The sequence below is a fragment of the Chelmon rostratus genome, chromosome 3 (genome assembly GCF_017976325.1).
Source record: "Chelmon rostratus isolate fCheRos1 chromosome 3, fCheRos1.pri, whole genome shotgun sequence".
NCBI classification, from domain to species: domain Eukaryota; kingdom Metazoa; phylum Chordata; class Actinopteri; order Chaetodontiformes; family Chaetodontidae; genus Chelmon; species Chelmon rostratus.
The window spans coordinates 8580229-8604527 of record NC_055660.1 but is presented as its reverse complement, the minus strand read 5'-3'; the positions used below and the strand labels follow the sequence as shown (position 1 = coordinate 8604527).

Genomic DNA, 24299 nt, shown 5'->3' with positions numbered 1-24299 from the left:
AAAGAATGAGAAGTAAAAGCAGAACTCACTCTGCAGTAAAATGCTTCCCGTCAGTGTTTTTAGATTCTTTCTGCTGCTTCTGGATTAATATTACTGCTGCAGTGATGTGTATGTTGCATTTTACTGCTGTTTGCATTTAAGGTTGCACTCATTTTAGCTGCTTCATATCCTGTTGGGGAGTTTTTAAGCTAAAGCAAAGCATCATAAGATCATTATATGTTTGCAGCTTGCATGTTTGCATCTGAATTTAGTCGCTAATCCAAGAGGCTTTAAATTAAACTTTAATAGTTTATTCAATGTAAGTAATACGAGAATTTTTCTAACCCTAAGGAACACTTCGTCCTTCAGTTTATCCAAAAAAATTCAAAATTTGGAGATGCATGGTTTTCACTGGACAGGAAGAGTGTGAAAAAATGTAATCTGAAAAGTAACTAATAACTAAGGCTGTCAGACAAAGTTAGTGGAGTACAAGTATAAAGTTGCATGCTTTTGTCTTGTGTCTACTACAATTATTATTATTATTATTATTATTATTATTGTTATTATTATTATTATTATTATTATTATTATTATTATTATTACTGGGACATCTTAACCTGTCCGTGAGGTGTGAGGCGCGGCAGTGGCCAGCAGGGGGCAGTCTGAGTCTGATCTGCCTGTCTGATGCCTCCCTGCTGTCACCCTTGAAGAGACGTGAATGAAGTTTACAACAAGTCCAACTGGTCAGACATGACACAGTGCGCTGGCATGTGTCACATGTGCAGCCGCATCTCAGAGCAGGTGATCAGTTAGATTCTCCTCCTTCATAAATGGATCCACGAAGCATCAGCAAATGAAACAGCCTGTGAAACTCTTTAAAATAGGTCTGATAATACATGACGGCAGCCTCTAAATATTAAAAGCTGTCTTATTCTGAATGCATTATGTATTTTACTGTCACAGAGAGGAGAGGCCTCCTTCATTATCATATTGTTGCCATGGTATTTCAAACTCAGGACATGATCCACAGCAAAACCATGCATGACAAAGAGGTGACGAGTGTATGAAGTGCTCAAATTCATCGGGGCACTCCATGATACCCAGTGCAGAGCAGGAAAAGACTTTTTAGAGCAGAAAATTCAAGTTTATGGTTAATAGGTAGACCCTGGATACATGCTGAGCTGCGTTTCTCCCTTGTGGAGGCTTCTGAATGGCAAAGGTAAGACCTGCTATGCAATTTTAAACAGCCCATCATCGTCTATGCAGATTACACTAAGCCGCTGTAGCCTTTTCTCCCGGTCCTGCTCCTCTAAAGTGGACTTTCTCTTGCGGAAGACGGGAAACTGTTTCACACTCATTAAATCACAGCTGTTTGATATTCATTAATTTATTCCATTTGCACTGACATGGCCTTATTGGACACGTTGCACATTTCTGGACAATCCCAACTTTGTGCTTAAACATTGATGAGTGCTCTAAAAGCCGATTACACTCGGTCTGTGTTTCTCTCTATTAGTCCAGTTTAATTAGAGGCTAGTGGGCCCTGCACCCTCGGATGTTAATCCTTATGCGCCACTTCTTCTTGTCAGGTTACGTGATGTCTTCTGAACACCCACATCACCGGTTCACGCTACATCCTGCAGATATTTATACTGTTACTTCATATCTGTGTGTGTGTGAGCGGCATCGCTTACTCCGCAAATCATTAAATTTCAGGGTGAAGACGGGTTAAGGTTAGGTTTTCGTTCGGTTTAGGTTGAGGTTTGGCAAGTTGTGCTCAAGTCTCCAAGAAATTTAATGTGTGTGTGTGTGTGTGTGTGTGTGTGAAGCAGCTGCACAGAGATGAGTGAAGCAGGTCAGTGTGAGGTGGACCTTTGTCCAGGGTCGGACAGCAGCCCATTATTAATTCATGCTGATGTATCGGACCGACCGCCTAATTGCATCAGGAGGGGCCCAATTACCCACAGAGTCCTCCAGCTTCACTGTCTCACATTCACAGGAACTGGGAGGTGGATCACATGTCAGCCACGTCTAATGCTATGCGTCTTATTTACATTTGCACATCTCAGGTTGAAGGAGCTTGACAAGTGTTTGGTTTTGTTGCAGTGAGCATGGCGGACAAAGGTGAGATCTTCATTCTGTTTGTTTGTTTGTTTGTTTGTTTCATGTGTGTGTGTGTGTAACATGAGCACACACTGTTTCCCCCCTCTCCTACAGTGGGCTCCAGCGAGGATGCGAATATGAGCTCTGACACCGGTCAGCAGACCAGCAAGGAGCCCCTCTCATTTCTACCTCCCCTTCTTCATCTTCACTCATCTTCGCCTTCACCAGGTGAGATACAGTTCTGATTCCAACGATATTTTGTGTCACGCTGAAGATATTTAATCACATTCAAAGGTATTCCGGTGTTTTCTAGCATTGTGAAGATTCTAAAAGTGGTTGTAAACTGATGAAACCTGCTGTGTGACGATAGAAGCTGCAGTTCAGCACTGGACGATGGGCAAAGGCTTTTATTGTGAAAAGAAAGACAAGGCTCTCAAATACACCTGTGTGGCCTCAGGTTGCAGCCACCTATAGATCAGTTGGATGCACCAGTTGAAGACAAAAGACAACAAACCATTATCTAAACCTTTTACAGTGCCATCACCTCCAAGGGTTCACTAAAACTTACCAATTTCCTTCTTGATGTTTTTCTACATTCATCTGATGTCACTTTTTCCTCCTCCTCCTCCTCCTCTCCACCTTTGACGCCTCTTTCCTCATTCCATTTCCTTTCATTTCCCTGTATTTCCTTTCCAATTCCTTCTCCTCCCTCCCTTTTTGCCCTTCAATACTTCACCTCCCCCTCCTCCTCCTCCCCTCACTCCTTCGTCCTGCAGTCTGCCCTCCATCAGATCAGGCCTACCTGCAAGCAGCAGCCATTTTCCAGCAGCTGCGATCAGAGAAGAGAGCCACACAACAGCCTCTGCATTACGGGAAGAAGGCAGACTCGTGGCAGCCAGAGAGCGGGGACAAAACCACGCAGAGACAGGCCTTCCAGCTCGCCTTCAGCACACTCAAATGTATGAAGCTGCTCATATTGTTTTCAGAAAATCTGTCTCTTTTAACCAAATCTGGGTTTGAGATTTAAGCATTCCCACACACCCTGCCAGGAGAGGATGGACAGATGGTCAGACATAAAGTCAGGGAGAAATTAATTTGATCTACTCGACTGCTACCTCTACAGACCTCACCCACTTCCCATGAGGACGCCTTATCTCGATAATGAATAGCGGTGGAGCTGCAGCATGTGTCAACTCCAATATTCACTTTTGAAGAGCAACTTCGGCTGCAGACTGTAGATTAAATGGCATATAGTCACACATTTCATTTCTTCATGAGACTGCAAATTATTTCAGCTGGAGTTACAGCAGATGTCTGTATTGGAGGTGATAAGCTGGCCCATGCCATGGACACACACGCACACACACACACAAAGGCATGGTAAGCACACACAGTTTTACATAAAGTATTTGACTGCACATGCAGGGGGGGGCTGGTAGCGACGCAGATTGTTTTGATTTCATTTGGCCAGGTTTGGAGATACGTCTCTGTGAGATGTTTGCCGGCCAGATCAGCACAGTGGATCTGGACACATGGACTTGTGTGTGTGACTGAAAAATGACATTCAAACCTGCACTGATAAATATTTTCAAATCAACCATTGGTCAAAGGAGTCTCCCGCAGTGATGAATTATCACCCAACTCTGCCGTTAGCCTCAGTTTCACGGAGCATTTTGACGTCTTTTAGCTGACTGTTTTGGTTCCATGGCCTTTACCGTTTTGGCTCACTCTCACTGCATCCATAAACCTCATTTCCAGCAGCGGCAGGCAGCTGCTTTCAAGCAACAAAAAACCTCTACTTGACTCATTGCACACTTCCATCCCAGTAGTAAATGGTTTATAGACGAGGTTAGAGACTAGCTGGAGGATATATGGGTACAAAAACAACAAGCAAAAAGGAAATAATAACAAGATAATGCTGCTGCAGGACGTGCGAACAGGCAACAACTTGCTAACATGTTCACCACAACAACTATATGAGACAGTGGCATGTCAGTGTCATGTGCTCTGCTGCCCCCAAGTGGCCAAAAGACTCAATTAATGCTGCTAATTACTCTGAATAAAACTGTTGTAAAAATGTCTATAGATTATCTGCAGTAATAAAAAAATAAAATTTTTAAAGAAATGGTGCCATCACAGTTTTTACATGGTCATTACACGAACCACAAAATAAAATGGCGCAAACTGCACATACTGCAGCAGAGGCAGAAATCTCAGGGGTGAATATCTCCAAATTTGGGCAAATTAAAATATGAAATTGTGTTTTTTGGTCATTTGGGTGAACTGAGCCTCTAAGATTTCTCTCCATTAGCTTAGATGAAATCCAACTGATGCTTTGCTATTTTTGTCTCTGCCCATTAACAACAATTAATTTTCTCCTAGACCAAGATTTACTGGAGGACATCATTGCCGACAGCTGCTTCCACACGTCTCAGCATATTGTGAGTCCCACCAGATTTGACATGAGTGGTCACAAACCAAGAACTGATTAAAAACACTTGAGCACTCACTCACTGACTGTTAAAATGCCCGGGAGTTATCTGTCTTCCAATAAAGTAGCTGTGCTCTCGCCGTCCATATGAATGTGCTCCATCAGAATATGGTGAAATGGTGGTGAGGGAGACGGGGATGCAGTTTAGGGCCATTTGTATTCAGATCTGTGCGCAGTCGGGCTGGTTATAGGTGGCAAATGATGCATACAAGAGAGACGCAGGCGCACTCTCCAACTGGGAGACTGTAAATGGCACTATAAAACACTGTGCAACGACACACACATGGACAAAGAGACACACCTGTGTGTGTGTGTGTATGTGTAAGTGTGTGTGTAAATGATGGCTTTATTGATGGATGGGTGAAACAGAGAGAATGAGTTGGCAGGTCATTAGTCTGCCAGTATGACAATAAAAGCTGCCACACAGCTCTTTGTAATTCCACACACCTTTTTACGGCAATATACATATTCTACCTCCTGCACACACACACACACACACACACCGTGAGAACAGCAGCGGAGGGAAATGCGCACATGGCCATAAAGGAAAAGAAGAGAAGTGTGAGAAAAGGCTTCCCTTCTTTAGATTTCCGTAAGGCAGTTATAGTCCGTATTTTTATATTGGATCACATGGCAACATGCAATAGTGACAAACTGGCAAAAAAGCTCTAACAATCCCACTGTGCACCACTTTCTCCACACCAGACACAGTTAGCGACTACATAGCGGAGCATTTAGCAGCTAAAAGGAATAACATTCATCAGGTGGCCAAAACATGACTGATGAATGATAAAGTTAATCTGTGAGTGCTGGATGGGTAAACGAGCAGCTGTTTGCTAACAAGTTCGCTATCAGCTTAAAAGGTGATAATATGTCAGTGTTGTGTTCACAGCTTGTTTCTGCTGTCTCCAAGTGGCCAAAAGTAATAATGCAGGTTTAAGATGAACGGCGTGGTGAGAGTACCGCAGAAGATGACTGCAATAGGCCTTCTTCACCTCAGATATTCTGTCTTCGCAGGTGTAATTGATCATGTTAAAAACGTTTAGTTTGGGTGAGCTAGCTGCAGGCTCCTGGTACTGTGCATGCTGGCTCGCAGCTCACAGTTCAAATGTATGCTGTGGAGAAAAGTCTATTCTTATTATGATATCAACTATAGCTTTTAATGATGATGATGATGATGTTGTTGTTTTTCAGTCCAGAGACTTGTTGCCGTTGGCGATGGTGATGCTGTTTGACTTCCAGGACCGGAGGTTTTTATTGCGCGAACGTGCATCAAAGGAGCCTCTCCAGGAGGTCAGGGACCTGGAGAGCAGTCTGCAGAGGTGTGTGTCCGGGTGCCAAGTGTTAACATCACTATTGAACAGTTTATTTCTTATGCAGCTCACATGAGAATACGATACGAAGGTCTTGCTGTCATATGCTCTGTGTGTGTGTGTGTGTGTGTGTGTGTGTATTCACTCCAGGTGTAAGACCAAGCTGGCAGCATCTCTGGCTCGTTGCAGAGTGAAACAGAACCTGCAGAGCGTCTCCTGCTTTCTGGCTCATCATGTCAGGACCAAACAGCACAGGGCCAAACGTCTGCCACTTTACGCATGGGTCAATACTCTCAGGAGCAGGTACGCTCACACACACACACACACACAGAAACACACTCGGGAAGAGGGCCATGCAGACACTTGTTCACAGATTTATTCCGCCCTTATTTTCTATTTGCTTGTAATTTCAGAGAAGTGCAAATATTGTCATTATTCTGGTGGCACACTAGCTGCCAGTCCAAGCCTTGTTGTGCCATTAAGTGCCTGCATTTAAGAGCGTATTGAGCTTATTAAATCATCTGACTTTTCTGCATTCGGTGGCTCCCCTCTATTCTTCTTTGCGGCACCCTCCAGACTCCACACTCCTCTGCCTGGGTGTAAACCAGCATGATTATCTGGTATATGTCACACACCACAGCGCACATGATGTCAGCGTAAAGAGAAGTGTTAAGCTCTTTAGAAAATGACTGCTACACTGTGAGTTTAAAGTGACAGGCTCTGTGCGGGGGGTATTGCAGTGTGAGGTTAATAGTCGGTGAAGTTCACCCAGGCGTATCTGAGACAGGAGGGCTCAGCATTCTTCCAGCTTGAGGGAAGAAGTGCTCCTGTGGTTGTTGATGTAATGCTAAATGCCGCGCCACCGTTCACCAGACAACCCTGCAGTAAACGCTCCACGGTTTGCCCACTGATGCGTTTGAGGCACATTTGTTGCAAATATTCCCAGCGTGCGACTGCCAGGATGTTTCTGCCTCAAATAAAACATATGCCCCCTGCTCTGTAGCGTTGAGGAGGTGTGTGAGGCGTTACGAAGCGCCGGCCTGTGTGAGGTGGAGAGCCTGACTGACCTCCAGGAGGCGACGTTCTGCAGAGACCCTCTCTGCCCAGACACGCTGGTCTTCTCCCAGCAGCTTCAAGCTCTGCTCCAACACAGCAGCCTCACACATGCACTCAACACGCAGGTACATATGAATTTGCGTGTGGTGTGGTGTGTAATTGAGCTAAATATGGGTAAAGCTCAGTAATGAGAAACATTCTTTCCTCTCTCAGAGCATGCTTTGATTGTTTCACGGAGGAGGAAAGAGTACTCCGACTGAAGTAAAAGTACTCTTACTTTGCTGATTCCTTATTTACTTAAGCAGAAGTGCAAGTGCTGGTTTAAACTGTAAATCTACTTTAGTAAAAACAAAAAGGAACCAATCTAGAATGGAAAAAATAGAAATTAAACAATAAAGTGCACCAACAACGCAATGCCAGATACCTAATCTTTGCTGGCCAACATCTTCTGGTTCTTTTACTTATGGAGCATCAAGAACATTTGTTTTCTCTATGTCCACTTTATAGGAGTAGATCTCTTGATTGAGATTAGTTAAAGCACATTTTCCATCTTAAAAGAGTTTAAAAAGTGTCCAAACTGCTGACTGAGAGCTGCCCAATTAGAAAAACAGGAGGAAATGCAGTTAATTGCTTGACATATTGACTAATAGCTCTTCTTAGACCCATGAGAACAGCTTCACCTCACTGCTGTGAGACAGATTAAGTTTTGCTCTTTACAAATGGGCCTTTTCCTGTTGTGATGTGAACTTCAAAGTTGTGTAACTGAGTGCTGTTTTCTTGATTAGCTACGCAGCAGTCTATAAAGCCGGAGGATTCAGTTTATTCAGGAAAAACAAGGAACTCCTCCATGCATGTGTGGATAACGTGCATGCACCTGCGTCTTGCAGGACAGGAGTGTGTGCGTGGCCGTGAGCGTGTTACGCCCCCTGCTGTTTGAAAACGGTGACGTCCTGGTGGCGGGCTCTTTCTCTGCGGTGACTGTGGCCCACGTGGCCGTGGTGGCCGCGGCCCGCTCTGGCCGGGTGCTGGTGTGCGGCGCTGATCGCACGCCTTTACAGACGGCAGAGATGCAAGAACTACTCACACAGATGGACGTCAAAAGTGAGTGATGAAAGGACTGCAGAGAGACCTTTTACACTCCCACTGTGCACACGTGTGACTTCCCTGATGCAAACTCATGTCCAACGTAGATGTGCGAGTCCTGCCAGAGGCGTTCTGCGGTCTGAATGAGTCGGACGCCGCCGTCCAGCATTTAAAGGTCATCATGGTGCTGCCTCGGTGTTCGTCCTCCGCCCTCAATGACCCTGTGCCCACCATCCACAGTGAACATGGAGGTGTGTCAGGGATAGAAGTGGTAGATTTTCCTACTTGCATCCTAAATTTGAGCTTTAAATGGCGTCACGTGCGTGATCAGTATGCCTCAGTGACACATGGTGTATAAGTGTGAGGCCCCGATTTCACATGCAACTGAGTGCACGGTACATCGTGTGTGTGTGTTTTTTTGAATTTCCCTGCCATCGTTTTTTGCATAAGAATAATATGAATTGTGAGTAATTACCTCAAGAGAGTCTGCGGAGTTTGCAGATTTTTGGAAACTTTGGAGAAAATGCTCAAAAGACAGGTCTCTCCTCCATGTATGGAAGATTAAATTAAAACTAAATTAAAACAAATCCAACACTGAAGTTAAATGAAATTAAAAAAAACATGTGTTTCCTTTGTACATGTGTGAGTCATAATTACATTTGTGATTGACTGTCCGGAGCCAGGCAAAAAGACACTTAGAGGGATCTTCTCGGCACAATTCTCAGCAACTGGCTGCCTTCCTTTCCTCCACCATCTAGTAAGCTAACTCGAGCTAACTAACGCTAGTTAGCTGTCAATGCATGGAGAAATGTGTGAGAAGAGGCTGGAGCCGAGCACTGGGCTATTAAAGAAGGCGAACAGAGGGAGTAGGCAAGGGATGGGGAAGCAAGGTCCAAAGTCCAAGAAAATCACTCAATAGAAAATAAAATAATCTCTAAATATTGATTGTAGAATGAAGAGGTAGTATCTTTCCATTAAAAGATGAATGAATAAGTTCCATCCTGTTGACAGACTGGGATCTCCTGCCAGACTTGTCTCACGGTTCTGTATCCCAGAGCAAAATACACACAATGGCCACCCAGCAGGGACGGCTGCTAGCACACGCTCTCTCCTGTGAGTACACACTGAAAAACTGTGTGCGCTGCATTCTTACCGTATTGTATTTCTTCTGTGCAGACTTTGGAATGGATGATTATTCTTTGTACACCGTCCTTTTCTCTGCCTGTCAGTCCCAAAGGTTCAGACTGTGGTCTACTGCACACGCTCAGTGTATCCTGAGGAAAATGAAGAGCTGGTGAAAAGAGTGTTGGAGAAAACACACACTCACCCCAAACTGCTGCCTTTCAGGTAAACACACACCTGCTCTCTTTTTGTCTAGCCAGTGCTTAATTAAGCAATCAGACTTTTCATTACCTGTCCACAAGCTCAAACCACAAATGTAATGAGAAGACTGAAGTTACTTATGCACTGATTCTACTGGAGGCCAAACATAAATCAATAGGGTTGTTTTTTTTTTTTTTTTTAGAAAAAGTCATTCTAGGAGCATTTAAAGGAAAACAGGAAGCTGAAGGCATTTAGGCTCAGTCTTCCCTTCCTGATGCAACCAGCCGGTGAAATAGAGCGACAGGCGATTGGCAGCTCACAGCGAAGCTCATCTGCTTTCATGTTTGCATCAGTCAGACATTTACTTTGAAGCTGAATAATTGTGCTCTCACTGTCGCTGAGATTCTGTCAGATCATTGTATTCATGCTGTAGTCATCAAAGCGACTGCTTTCACTGAGATCAAACAAAATGTCAACTCATGAAACCAAACTGCACGGCTTTAATCTAAGTTTAATACGTTTAATTTAGTCTACAGCCGTGCAAGGGGCTGTAGTTGCACATGCTAGCATTAGCATGCCAACGTGCTCGCAAGGGCAATTCTAACATGTTGGTGTAAAGCAGGTGTAATTTAGCACATTCACAGTCGGAGTGTGGTGTGCTAGCATGCAGGCATTTGCTAATTAGCACTAAAACACAAAGTGCAGTTGCGGCTGAGGGAAGTGTTGTTAGTTTCGCAGGTTTTCAAGCAAATTTTGGACAAATATACTGGTACATTTTGACCTGATGATGGTATGGTGATGATGGTGATGTACAATGAAAGTCAGGACAACACGTCGAGGCAGTCCATCTGATTGATACATTTCAGTCTGGACCTCCTTGAGTGACAAACCGCTAGCATGGCTAAAAACTTTGGCAAGTGGCTTTTGCAGTCTAATGATGCTGGACAACATCATCCACTGTGCATCGTGCAGTACAGCTAATGCAAAGTCTTAACGAAACCTTCGTTTTGGCCACAAATTGAGATTTTGTACATGCATCCACTTATACGGTGCAGACAGCGCTGCTTTCAGACAGTCCTCGCACAGTAGCATAATAAGACTAAATTGAAAGCAACAGACTAGGCACAGAGTATATGAGCTCAATTCACACTGTCATAAACAATTAGTTCAGCTCAGCAGCTGCTCATGTAACATCTGCATGTGTATCAAACTGCAGAACCCAATTAAAGTGAGACGTGAGCTTCATGCCTGAGACTTCCAGCCTGCAGGACAGGCTGTGAGCAAGACAGAGAGTGAGTAAATCATGTCTGCCTAGTGTAAATATGACAGCATATCTCAAGTGTCCAGATGTACAGTACGTATGTGCAGATGTGTGTGTGTGTGTATGAATCCACGTGTGTATGTTTGAGAGAGAGGTTGCAGTCACCAGCTGATGGCAGTAGAAAGGATCAGCTGCGGTTGCTGCGGGGACAGTAGTTAATCCTACAGTCGGGGTGAACGGGGCGGAGAAGATTTCAGAGTCTGTTTCACGCCTGCTTCTCCACACGACTCATTTTCTACCATCCATCCTCTTAAAGAAATCCAAGCGTTATTAGATTTGGTCACATAAGCTATTTTAGCAACTTACCAATGTGCAATGAGACGGTCAACAGCTGTTTCATCTCTGTGTCTACTAGTTGAGTGCAAACACAGGCATCCTGAGCAGAAGCACCGCGCTGCCTGTGTTGTTTACAGAGGAGTTGGCATTAGTTCACCCCAACGAGCTGCACAATAGCAGCTAATACCAGGCATGTGCTTATGTTCTGAACTGCCACAAAACCGCCTTCCTTCCACTGTATATGATAAGGTTGCATTCTGCCACAACTTAAAGCATGAAAGAGAAGTAATGTCTTCATTCTTAAATCCAACATCAGGTGAGGAAGAAGGGGATAGGTAGCAGTAAAACAAACATTATGTATGTCTTTAAACACAGTCAACTGTCCTGTTGTTTATATGCAAAAGACTTCCTCGAGGTACATGTTAGTCTTTATAGTAGTCCACTGTAACAAGCCTGTTCCATAAACAGGCCATTATAAGGTTTCTCTTGATGTTTTTAAACATTTTACAGATTTTAATCAGTTTAGCAAGTTTAGTTAAATTAGTTAATTAACTAATAAAATAGTGCAAAAATATTGTTTTTGTTGTTCTTCAGTGGTTCAGCTTCTCACCTTGGAGTGGACAGAGCCTGGAGTGTCCTCCAGGGTCTGTTGGGTGGGGTCAGAGGTGCAGCACGCTGGAAGCTGGGTGGGATAGTGCTGCTTTTCAGACTGGTGTTAAAGCGACTCTTTAAAGTCTCTGAGCTTGTTAAAATCTCAAACTCACTACACTCATTACAAGAGTCCCACAAGTTCAAATTCTGAACCCCGGGAAAGAAAAATGCTTTGGGCGTATTTCAGCCTCCATCCAGCTGTGGAAGAAGGGTCATTCTGCTTAAAATGGCATTGAATGCAAATTTACTCAAGAAATGTGCACCATACTGTGTTTCACTTTCAAAAGGAGCTTGAAGGGCATATGAGCACATCATCATCATCATATTTTAAAAGAATTAGCGTTTGGTCCGCTGAGAGCTGTTTGCCAACATTTGCTAACATATCTAATGTTAAGGGCACTTACCCCAGATGTACAATACACAGGGACCAGCAGTGACAGCTGGCAGCGCAGGAGCCCATAAACATGCCTGTCCTGAGGCTCTGAGCTGGATAACCTGTCTAGAGATACAATGAGTACCCGGTGGACCAACATCCACTTACATCTACGGTAAAAAGTCAAGTAAACAGTGTTGATTTGTGAAATTCTCAAGAATTGTGCATCAGTTTATGAGCCAAAGCTGACGAAGTTCGCCCACCTGCCTGGAAGCACTCAAAAAGAAAACATCAAAGGTGCCACAAGCAGCAGAGCTTAAAAAAAAACAATTTCCTGTATTTGACTGTCAGAGTAAAACTTCCTGAAGCTGCAAATACTCATACCCATTAGTTTCCAGTAATACTACTCTGAATCAATGTGGCAGTAGTGAATTTGTTCTAAAATAGCTCCTTTAAACCGCTTCTCACCTGCTGGTGCGCTGCTCTCTCAGGGTGAACGGGCCCATTTTCCCCGATGACGCCCAGTCAGGAGACACAACCGACTCCAAGTTCTTCAGACTCCAAACATCTCAGCTCACCAACGGCTGCTTCGTCGCTCGGCTGTCCCGACAGGTGAGAGGGACCAGGTGGAGGCTGAAAGGAAAGAACTGTAGAGGGCAAGGTTGTGTTCGGAGGAGGAGGAGGTACAGAGGTTTGGTGGTGTGTGCATGTGCCCGTGTGTGTGTGTGTGAGCGCTTTGTGTGATAGCTTTGCCACGAGACCTTCCAGTAGTGCTGAGGCTGCACTCTTTTACTGTCTGTCTGCTGGGAGGTCGGTCGGCTCTGCTTGTCTGCACACACACACACACGCACACACACAGACACACACATTCGCTCCCTGAAACACTGCAGCATTATTCCAACACGCCATAAAAAAGAGACAACGGAGAGCTTTCCCTTATCTGAACCGAGGGTCTAAGGACAGACGGTGTCGTGTGCTGTACAGATTGTGAAGCCCCTTGAGAGAAATAGTGATTTGTGATTCAGGGCTACATAAATAAAATTGACTCGTGTTGACAAGTTCAAGATGAAACCGGCCTACGCCCGAGCAGCTGAAACATTTCAGTACTCCACAGCAGAGATGAATGGAATGAATGATTCTCTGCACCGTTCTTCCAGCCCTCCCTCCACCCTTCCAGTCTCGTTGCATCAACTCATTGCTCCATCTTCAAGCCCCATCCTCTCTCTCCCCGTCTCACTCCACTCATAAAAGAGAAGAAAAATACAACAGAAGGAAATGAGATGCTGCTCCTTTGATCCCCTGCAGCTTGAAAAACTGGTGCAGGGAGGGGACTGTGCCTCTTTGTGTGCACGTATCAATACTCACACTCACACACACACACACACTCAGGGGGCAGGCTTCGCTCACCTGTCCAGCAGCTGTGTGGAAATCTAAAATCAAACGCTCATCACACCTAATTAGATCGACGTTCGCTCTGACAGTGAGTCCGGTCACACCAGAGCTGCGGCTGCAGACTCAGTCACACTGACAGTTGTGAGGTGCTTAACCGCCGCTCAGATGAATGACTCCACACCAGTCGAACTGCGCTAGAGGACGATTTAAAGGGATCTGAAACAGACACATGGCAGCAGAGAGAGACAGAGAAAGACAGAGAGAGAGAGGTGGGATAAGGCAACGGGAAGTCTCCTTGAAAAGCTCTCTTTTAGAAATCAGAGGCCGACACGAGAAAACAGACTCCTTCATGACAAACAGATGGAAGCTGTGTGTCCTTAAAAGCTGAAAAATCACACACATCCAACATATCTGACAGGCGGACACCATGATGTCTCTAGCACACCCTAGTTTTCCTCATTTAGTCACAAGCTGTAACTTCAGCCGCAGTTTAAACTTCGAGGAGTACAAACGACAGCTCGGCAGCTCTGTACTGTTAGCAGAGCTTTAACTAAAATGCAACATCTGCATGTCAGCATGCTCACAATCACAATGCCTTTGCTTATAATGTTAATTATATCTATCATCTCAGTGCAACATGTTAGCATGATAATACTGTTTATTAGCCATAAACATAAGGCATAGCTGAGGCTGATGGGACTGTCAGTTTTGCAGGTTTTGGGTCATAATTGGAGAGATTTGGCCTGATGATGGCGCTAGAGGAAAAGTTCAGGCATCACCAACATTATTATAATTCATCCTGCGGAGACCATGAATGTGGCAAATTTCTATCTAACAGTTTCATTTCACTAAAAATGTGATGTGAATGATGGACTAGAGGAGAAGCCAGTTGGATTCATTATCTAAAATTTCATGGCAATTCATATTTCCATGTGTCCAAAAAAAAAAACACACACACATCTGACAGGCTGCCATCACTCATGCCTCTATCTAGTAAAATGTACTCTTCTCCATTTTACTACAAACTCAGATTTTGGCAGCGTAATTAAAAATTTGAGGCTTATAAATGACTCGGAGCATATAACGCTGTCAAGGCAAGAAAAATGAAAAACAATGTAAAGGCAGATTAAACGCTCACTTGAGAGCGAATAAAAAATGCTGCAGTGTTTTGAGCAGTCTGCTGAACATCATTCAACTTTCATTAGAGCAGAGGTTGAGACAGGCACACGGAGACAGAGATGTAGAGCTGACTCAAAGGCTTTTCTTCTCTCTTTTTCACTGCAGATGAAGACAGCGTTTTATCCCTGTGCATATATGTAAGTTCAAAATAGATTTCATTGAATGCACGAAATCAGGAAAAATACATTTTGAAAGACGTGCAGCGGTGCATGAGCGTGAGGCAAAGCGCAAAGTTTCAGGCCTGTACCAGGAAGTCATAGCTAGTTAAAGGCTAAAGTGAGGAGATCCTTTTTTAGCTTTCTTTTAAAAATATGCCCTGATGTCTGTGGGTAGTGTGTCCCTGAGCTTTGGGACAAAGGCTGCATCCCCGATTCTCTTTCTGCTGTTGCTGGAAACCTCCAACAGACCAGCAGCAGATGATCACATGGGAGTCAGCAAAGTAGCTTGGTCCTAGTCCATTAAAGGCTTTGTATACGACAAGGAGGACTTTAAAATTAGTCCTAATGTTACAGGAAGCCTGAGCAGAGCCGCTAAACCTGGACTAATGCGCTCTCTCCTCTTGGCTCTGGTTGACAGCCGCGCTGCAGTTTTAAACGAGCTGATGTCTCTCTCTCTCTCTCAACCATTGGACGGATTCTGTGCAGACATTTACGGCCCCCAGAGGTTGAAGCCCACTGATTTTGATGATCCCTTGACTTTTCTCTTCCTGTGCCACCTGATGCTTGTTGCTTTTAATGAAGTGTTGTAATAACTATCGGATGGATAGCTGATGAAATGCGTTGTGGACCTTCACGTTCCCTCTCAGGTTGAACTGTAATCACTTTGGTTCCCGTCCACGGTGATTTGACGCCATCAGCAGGTCAAACTTTCACTTTGTCCGATTCCTTTCCTATGACTTCATGGCATTGTCGTTAGCCTTAGCTGTGCTTTGGCACAGCTTTGGTATGTATGACATACAGCAACAGCAAGGAAAGAAAAGAGGCTTGTGACAGTAACTATCGTGTTGCCTTTCAAATTATATCCCACACTCTGCTCTGTTGGGATTTAAAAGCCATCAACCCCCCTGTGATCTCTCTCCTCCTCCTCCTCCTCCTCCTCCTCCTCCTCCTCCTCCTCCTCCTCCTCCTCCTCCGCAGGTTCACTTTACAGCTTCATTTCTACAGCGTCGTGCTTCGTTGTATAGATCTCCTTGGTGCTATGTCACCCTCGAGGCCTGCAGTTTAAATGTGCTGTATCCTCACATCAAATCATAAACTGCCCTTGCTTTTTCAGACGGATCCCACAAAGGTAGAAACAGTCCAGGATGTGCTGGCAAGGGCAGCAGCGAAGGGCCTCCTGGGTGGAATAATTCCTGAGCAAGCAAAACCTGGAAAAAAGGGGAAAAGCAGGAAAAACGGAGCCGGTTCAGCCAGCAGCAAACCTTCATCCCCCTCCAGGCAGGACAGGCAGCCGGGACGGGAGCCTGTGGATGACGATCCAGTCGCACCTTTAGAACATGAGGAGAAAGGTGAATGCCACGAGGAGGAAGAGAAGGGAGGAAAGGCGAGGAGGGGGCTGAAAGGGTCTAAGCGAAAGGTCAAACGACGACAGAAACCCAACAAGGCTGTCTCCAAGCATCCCCCTAAAAACCACAGGAAGAAATCGACAAAGAGGAAAGTCAACCAATCACATCACAAGAGGCGCCTGACAAAAAGCAAACCAAGAAGAATACCTCGTCTTACGCTCACGCTGATGTCCTCTGCGAAACCCCCAAACCACTTGTCTCCCATCACAGCCCTCGCACACAAGCTGAGCGACAATCCAGCGATTAAATCCCGGCAGACCGTCCTTTCCCCAGCCCGTCCTGCTCCGCTGACGCCACGCGCAGGATCCGAGCAGGGGCGGAGACACAACCCAGAGCCTGAAAGGGCAGGGGGAACGCCGAAGGATGCCGTGAGACCAGAAACCCAGTTTAAGGCCAGAGGAAAGCTGGTCAGAGGGAAGACAGAGCTGGAGACGCAGGGGAAGTCGAAGCCGGACGATTTTGTCCTGCCGCCCATTCCTTTCCCCTCCCCCAGCTCTCTGAGCAGCAGGAGTGGCAGCTCGGTCTCTCAGCGTCCGTCCCGGGCCTCCAGCTCTCAGCTCGCCCCAATATCTGCATCCTCCTCCTCAGTCTCTCTGCCTGGACTGTAGACCCGAGGGCGTCAGGCTGTCTGACTGCAGTGTCAGCATATTCTGACACTGCAGTCACAAAAGAAAGGACTCCCGTTTAGAAAAGATCTTATTAAAATTATTCTTGGAGACGTGTGTTTTTACTTATATGATCAGCTGAATGCTGTGTACCAGGAAGTATTCAACTGTGATTTTAAACCAACTTATAAAAATTTTGGTGAAAATTAATTTGGCTGTTTTACTTATTTCTTCATCTCCGGTCCGGAGACTCATCTGTGGCTCCAGAACACACACACACACACACACACGTCATCAGATGACAGAAAGGATAGGGGGAAAAAGAAATCTATTATACATTTTTATCTTTTTTCTTCCTGAAATAGAGCTCTCTAATCCTCTTAGACCTCTAAAACTTTATCAAATTAATGTGAGAGGGACAAATCATTCTCGAACAAACCAATACGAACAATGAATCAATTAATAATCCAAAAAAAGTAATGATTAAAGTAAAAATAAGTTACAGCCTTAATGTGTGCGCACACACACACACACACACACACACATACACAGACACACACACAAAAGTCTGGGGCTCTATTTTATAATGCTGTTTATTCTCACAATTGGTTACATTGATAAAGTGTACAAATCAGTGAGCAGCAAACGGAAGCCAACACATCCATCTGTGGGAAATGGGTGTTTTTTGTTGTTTATGTGTGTGAGCCTGACAGAGATGCTGGGAGTCCACTGCTATCACCATCCTCCTCCTCCTCCTCCTCTTCCTCCACCTCCTCCTGTTCACCATCAGACCAACAGTGGACTCCCAGCTCTCAGTGCACTGTACAAGGTGAACATATATTCCTTTTTCTGCAAAGCGGAGCTCGTTGTAGCCTTGTGAGTTAACCAGGGACTGAGACAATGACACCGAGTCAAGAGACTTTACTTGCCCCAACTAATAAAATCAGTATATACCTTTATAAAATAGAATAAATAAAATAAAAAATAGTTCTGTTCAGTACATACAGGCGTTCTTTCAACCGTCCAAGGGCATGCAAGGCTTTTTACGACTTTCCATTTCTCGAGATCAAAAGAATGCATAGATAATTGCTCAGTTAAATTCAGTATCAACTTAATTGACAACTGTGGAAATTTCCAATCACCTCTCCTCTCATTTTCATTACTTGCTCTCGTATTTTTCTTATCTACAATGTAGTATATCAGTATTTTACACTTTGGCCATTTGGTGAGTTCTCAAAAAAGGCATTTCATTACAAGAAAGTAATAGAAAACTACAGACATTCAAAATGAAAACATAGCTTATAACAATGATTAATGCCAAATGTTACATTAAATGGATATTATGTACACACATATTTTGTCATTCACATTTCAACATCCTTGTGACCAAAAAAAAAAGGTGATGTGGCTGAATTTTCTCTTCAGAATCTCAATTACACTCCTGGTTCCTTCAGTTCGTTAACTGTGGAGTTCAACAGCAAGACATGGAGACAACAAGCAAGACGCACCTGCAGATGAGACATTTTGATCGCTGAGCCCAGTCTCCCCATGGTTACTGTTGCTACGGCTGTGAAGCGCTCCTTTCTCACATGTCACACGTTTATGCAGCTTAAGGTAGATTTATTCCTAAAAATTATTTTGAAATAAAGCAAACCTAAACGAAAGCAGCCTCTCATTAAAACCAGCCACCATTGATTTTGGCCGCTGAGATGACAACTGCTGCAAGCAGATTGTATTAGCTCACTGAAAGGCTAATTAAGCTAATAATAGCTCCATGAGTTGGATTCATACGCTGTTTCTAAATAGATTCTTGTAAAGGGGGTCCTGAATGTGCAGTTGATGGCTAAATACACAATATCATGCTTAAGATGCTAAAGCAAAGGTGATATAAAAAACATTTATAAAAAAGGTACAACCCTCCAAACTTACACCCAGTATCAGTCTTTCTCCAGCCCTTTGCACATTTCTTTAATATGGAGAGCAATCCAAAAGCTTGGCAGGCAGCTATAGTTCCTAAACTGTGATTGGACAACAGCTGTCCGGCGGAGACGTTAAGGCAACGCTCAATTATGCAGGCTCGCAATTAATCTGCTGCCCTACATCCAAGAGAACTGCCACTATTTTAGGTGCAATAACAGACTTCATTAGTTATCACCATGCATCCAGGCTTGTCAGATATGTCATAAGAAGGAGCTAGCAGCGTTGAATTGAGATTTGAGCGAGAAAAACTACAGAAAACAGACCAAAAGAGGAAGAACGAAGGTGATCTCGTGGCACTGATGAAAAGAGTCGCATAATAAGGAAGTAGGCGATGAAAAAACAAAGAAGGCGCATTCAAGTGAACAGAACCCTGGAGACAGACAGATAGCAGCCCAGGAAAGTCCTGTGAATTTGAGTCAACGCGTCTCTCTGTTGGCTTTCCTCTGGAAAAACAGCCGAGGCTGGAGGTGAGCCCTGTCTCTCTCCCCAACTCACCTCCTCGCAGTTCAGATCTCAGCTGTGGACAAAACCATCGCCACTCTACCCGGGTACAAAAACACATTCCTCGAGTCTTCTTCTTTGCATGATTCCTCGAGCGTTTCTTGTGTTGCCAGTCCCCTTTTATGAGCAGACATGAAGTCTCTGAGGACTGACACCGAGGTGGGATTGAAAGGAATTATCGGCCATAATTTCCTCCAGCATGTGTGTCGAAGAGCAGCAGCGGCAGCATGCTGATGTCTCCTGTGTTTGGAGCAGCAGTCCTGCACTGTTTAGCAGAGAGCAGAGGAGGGAGGGCTAACACTCTGTCCATCCCTGCATTCTCCTCCTCCATTATGGCTATCATCTGTCATTTTCCGAGGGACGACAAAAGAATAAAGACGACAGTTAAAAAGGAGGCGCGTGAAGGATGTTTCGGGTGAAAAGCCACCGCTCGTTTAGACCGTCCAGATTGATTTTTGCACAGTTGACGAGAAAGAAAGAAATAATAGTAATAAAAATTAAAACAAAACGTGGCTTCGGATTTCTCACTCCTTCAGTCTCTGAAAGCAGCAGCAGTGTGTTGATATTGTCTAGAATGGTTCATTTTTCTATAAAAAGTTCATGCAGGATCGGTCGAACGGGTTAGAGTGAGAGTGTGTAGACTGACGGCCAGATCTCTTTAGACTGTAGCAGCTTCTTTCGTTCATTCATTACATACTGATCTGAAAATCAGACACGATGGCTTTCGTGATTCCTTTCTTCCATTCACTTCACGTTACAGCCTACTGAGGATAATGAGAAAGCGGGACAGTGGGGCGAAGAGCCACTACAAACTAACAGGACAACCAGGTGAATGACAATGGGGTGTGGCCAGGTGTGCAAGGTCATGCTGGCAGCACAGGCACAAATACAATTAGAGCATGGAGGAATAAGCAGTTTGGGCAGCGCTGAGCTCACTCATCACACGTGCTGTGCTTTAAAGGAGTACGTCCGACTTCTTCGGTTTTTTGCTCTCTTCTCCTCGCTCCTTCTTTGTGCTGAGGGGGACGAGAGTTACTTCTATGTACACGTATCACCTTTACGATGATCATTCCAGGGGTTTCTCTGTGGTTGTTCCTTCTTGATGTGGGATTAGAGTCTATTCATCTCAGTTATTTGGAGTAAACACGTTTGACTTGCTGCTAAAGAGCTGATAATCTCTTGAGATGAAATTCCAATTTCTATTCCAATTTTACTCCAGAAAAGCGATGGAACAGTGACAGGGTTTCCCAAACCCCGGGGCCTTGCTGTGCTTCCATGGTTACTGGGGTCTGTGGTGGCGACGGGTTTTGGCAGCGATGCGACTAGTTACCATGGTGACTGGGGGTTGTGGTAAGGGAGTCGGTAGCGCCCGACCGCGGTTACTGCGGCAACTCGGTGACGGGTCTCTTCTGTTTGAGGGTGTCGATGAGAGACAGGACGCCTCTCTTCACGCTAGTCGAGACCCGACGGGACACCGAGTCACCGGGGGGAGACGAGCCGCAGGCCTTCTGGGAGGGGGGTCGAGCCACCAAGCACTTCTGATACCGCAGCTGAAAGACAGAGAGAGGGAGAAACAAAGAGAGACATACTGTAAATAATACAGAGTTACAGCTGCTGAGTATACAACTGTAGAGGTGTGTGGAGGTGTGTGTGTGTGTGTGATTTCGAGAAAGGAAGGCTGGACTGGTGCAGGCGGCTAGCTGTGATCAATAGAAATGATTGATGATTCTTGTCACTATGAATCAGTTTTAGTGTGTGCATGTGTGTGTGTGTGTGTGTCCATATATCCAAAGTTCTGATGTGTGATCAATAGCTCAGCCAGCAGTCGACTAATCTTGTGACTCACACCCAGCAGAGAGGGCAGAGGAAGATGTGCAACCTCCACTAATGGGCTGCATCACGGTGGACGTTCTGGGTTGTGATCATACATATTGCGATGATAACGTAAAAACTTCTTAAAAAGTATTATGGGTTTACAGTGAATTACTAATTCAAAGTGCATGTGTTGTCTTTGAAAATGTTTCCTGTAAACAATGTGTAACACAATCTACAGACACTCAACCTCAAACAGAAAATCTATAAAAGATAAATTTCAAGGACGTCCTCGTTCAAAGACAACTGATGCTGAACTCGCACTATATTTTAACTTTAGGTGGCTTCTCTTGATTTGAATGCGTGTTTTACACCAACATTGCTTTGACACAGGGCCCCATTACAACCTGAATAGAGCATAGAGCATATGGACAGTAAAACACCAATCTGTCAAGGCTGACACTAAACTTTCTCTCAGAAAGAGAGGCTGTAAAATGTCTGTGCCTGTCTGTACTTATGATGATGACCCCAGTTTATATCAAATTGAAAGCATTTTGCATGTGATACCTTGAGTTCAATTAGGAATCAAGGAGCCCTTTCCATAAGACTTTAACCTATTTTATGTCTAGAGACCAAGGTGATCACTTTATACAAATACCTATGTTACCAGTTACACACACACTCCATTTCCCACAACCTAACCATCAACTCCAGACATTCCTTTAACCTAGTCAGACTCGGCTCGGTGTGAATGAGTCGTGTTGTCAGCTCTGTGGTTGCTCCTCACTGACTCACCATACAAGCTGCCTGTACAGCCTCGGACACGTTCCCAGCGTTGGGCTCGCACCAGAAGACGTGACAGTCAAAGTGATGGCCGCCAACGTCCATGACGAAGGCAAACGTGTGCACGTCCCGCCCGACGCCCATGAAAGACAGGAAACGAACGCGACACTCCACCAGCACTTCCTCTTCGTCCTGGTCAAAAACATATTGGAGTGTGAGATTAATGGGGAAGTCAGACACATGTAGTGTAGATAGATGTGATGTTTATTTTCTAGGATCTGATTGGGAGGAAAAGACATCATAAAACACAGAATTGAAAGAATTTACAACCATCCAACATCTTCTCTGCATTTTATTCATACAGGGGAGCGGCTGGTAAAACTGCAGCCTCCTAATAAACAGGTCCACTGGAGCAGATGGGCTCTAAGGACCTTGATGTTACAGAGGAAATCTATAACTTACTTAAATGGAGAAAAAGGACATTTTATATCATCTATATGGTCAAACCTTGTTAAGACTTAACATGCAGATTTAACAGCTGTCTGTGAGCTGCATTTCTGCCTCACTGCTCTTGGGAGCAGCTTTCTACCTTTCTGGCTGACAATGTCAGCAAAGCACAAGTGGCGTGTTTTCCACCATTCTTCTGATTTCACACACTGGAATCAAAAGTGAAGTACGAGTAGTGGATTACCTTTTCTGTCAGCCACTCCAGCTTATCTGAGAGCGGATAATGTACGTGGCATCACTAAACAGCCCTGTGATAAAGCCATAGTCTGTCTCTTTTGCACAATTATTGAAAGGTTAAGGCTGCAGACATAAGCTAGGTTCTCTAAATAGGGGTGATATTGCCACAGAGTGAAAGCATGTATAGAGACTTGTGCATTTAGCCTTAAAACACTGGTTGTTTTCTTTGCTTACGAAAGACGTCGCATCAATAAATCCCATAATGCCAAAGCACTCAGGCTGTCGCCATCACTTTTTGTCTTGTGTATTGAGTTTGTTTTATTGTATTTCATTTTTCCATGCACAAAGCAGGAAAGAACAGGGTGAAGACAAGCTGGGGGAGTTGGGTGTATAACAGATGTGTGTCTGACCTTGTCTTTGCTGATGGTGACAGTAGCATCTGCCACATTGAGGGCTACTGGAGTCCAGTCCTCTTTGTTGGAAGAACCGATTAAACTGTCTATAGCTCCATTCAGTATGTCCATGCCTGGAGCAGAGGATGTTAAAAACAAACAACAAAAATTTCAATCGTAGCTGAAGTTAACACTGCATCTCAACACAGTGCGTCTAACAGTATTGTGTGTGTGTGTGTGTTTGTGTCAGACTGACCTATTGGTCTGGCCACAGGCAACATCCCAAGGTAGAGCACCTGAAATTTCTGCACCAGCTCTGTCTTTGGTGTGGGGAACTCTGCTGGGGAGAAGCCACACACATTTAATCGGCGCTCACAGGAGAAAACGTTGAACTCCATATATGTAAACGACCAACAGTGTACATTCACAGAGGGTTCCCAAGTGTAGCCTGACAGGTAGAAACACTTGCTGGCAAACTGCCACAGCGTTTCTAGATGTGCTGTGAGAGATCTTAACGAGGCTACTGACGAAACAATGTAATGAACGTGATGTTGAGTTTTTATACTCTTTGAGTTTGTTTGGTTTAAAATGTGGTGTCAACAATAAAATTCACTCGGCCAAAAACATGTTTTTCTTCTCTCTGCTGTTGTAAACATTGCTCCATGCACTGTAAGGACGTCACCATTACAGATAATCTTCAATCCTGCTTTGAAAGTCTTTTCATAGCTATTTGTTAATTACTGGATGTTATCATCCTATAATAGCACACTGCTTTAGACTGGCACAGTGAACTATAAACCAACATTCTCTCTCTGCACCTCCTGTTTGGCATGTTTGATAAGTTGACAGGTTTTTTTTTGTTTTAAGCAGAGACTGACACTGCAGCTGTTTGGTTTGACAAGCTGTCAGCAGCAGGCTGGATTGTTGTCAGTCTGCCTGACTGTTGCTGTGTCTCATGTGTTAGCCTACATATCTCTTCAACACTGCTCTCCTGCATTGTCTCCTGAACTACAAGAAAGTTTGTCTTGCTACCACCACTAGCTAGTTTTCCCATTTGTCTGGCTAGTTTAAAATTTTGAGGAGAACCCTCCATATCTCTGGACCACCAACCCCTAAATCTGCAAACTGCAAACAACTGTGAAAAGGTACCCGGTGGAGTTTTGACCCGCAGTAGAGCTAGAGGGCAACGTTTTTAAGAGTTTTGTAATGTGCATGTGCATGCACCCGAGCGAGCAATCGCAGGACACAAATTTCTGACGGAGATTCGAGCTGTTCCACTGATCCGACAGTTGGCAGCGGTAACGCGCAGCGAAGAGCAGCGATGAGCCGAAGCCGAGGACCAAGACGACTGCGAGGTAGTAAACATGGATGTAAACAATGCAGGACTTCAAATATTAAAACAGATCGGCTTTGTAAATGTTTCATGAGGAAGGAAATG

General features: G+C 44.5%; 2 protein-coding genes across 6 annotated transcripts in view; one reads left to right on the top strand and one right to left on the bottom strand.

Annotated features, from left to right (window-relative positions):
• The first annotated feature begins 2186 nt into the window (after nt 1-2186).
• On the top strand, nt 2187-16712 carry LOC121604841 (putative methyltransferase NSUN7). Its single transcript, XM_041934467.1, has 12 exons — nt 2187-2310; nt 2859-3041; nt 4465-4523; nt 5768-5895; nt 6037-6189; nt 6890-7067; nt 7830-8043; nt 8133-8276; nt 9037-9138; nt 9255-9372; nt 12461-12581; nt 15813-16712. The coding sequence occupies exons 1-12, from the start codon at nt 2220-2222 to the stop codon at nt 16710-16712; spliced, it is 2391 nt and encodes a 796-aa protein (XP_041790401.1). The 5' UTR covers nt 2187-2219.
• A 572-nt stretch (nt 16713-17284) lies between these two features.
• The window catches only part of apbb2b (amyloid beta (A4) precursor protein-binding, family B, member 2b), a 49164-nt gene continuing 42149 nt past the window's right edge, over nt 17285-24299 (bottom strand). For 4 of the 5 annotated variants that reach the window (XM_041933224.1, XM_041933227.1, XM_041933228.1 and 1 more), the window contains 4 exons: nt 23118-23201; nt 22880-22995; nt 21798-21977; nt 17285-20740 (listed from right to left, as the gene is read on the bottom strand). In XM_041933224.1, coding sequence (XP_041789158.1) covers nt 20570-20740; nt 21798-21977; nt 22880-22995; nt 23118-23201 — 551 coding nt within the window. In that variant the 3' untranslated portion in view covers nt 17285-20569. The remainder of the gene's footprint in view (nt 20741-21797; nt 21978-22879; nt 22996-23117; nt 23202-24299) is intronic. The other variant, XM_041933226.1, reaches the window with a different exon arrangement.

Coding starts and splice junctions, on each gene's coding strand:
- LOC121604841 (XM_041934467.1), top strand. CDS start 2,220: ATGAGCTCTGACACCGGTCAGCAGACCAGCAAGGAGCCCCTCTCATTT. Junction 9,139..9,254: donor GCTAGCACACGCTCTCTCCT/GTGAGTACACAC, acceptor TCTGCCTGTCAG/TCCCAAAGGTTCAGACTGTG. Junction 9,373..12,460: donor CCCAAACTGCTGCCTTTCAG/GTAAACACACAC, acceptor CTGCTCTCTCAG/GGTGAACGGGCCCATTTTCC.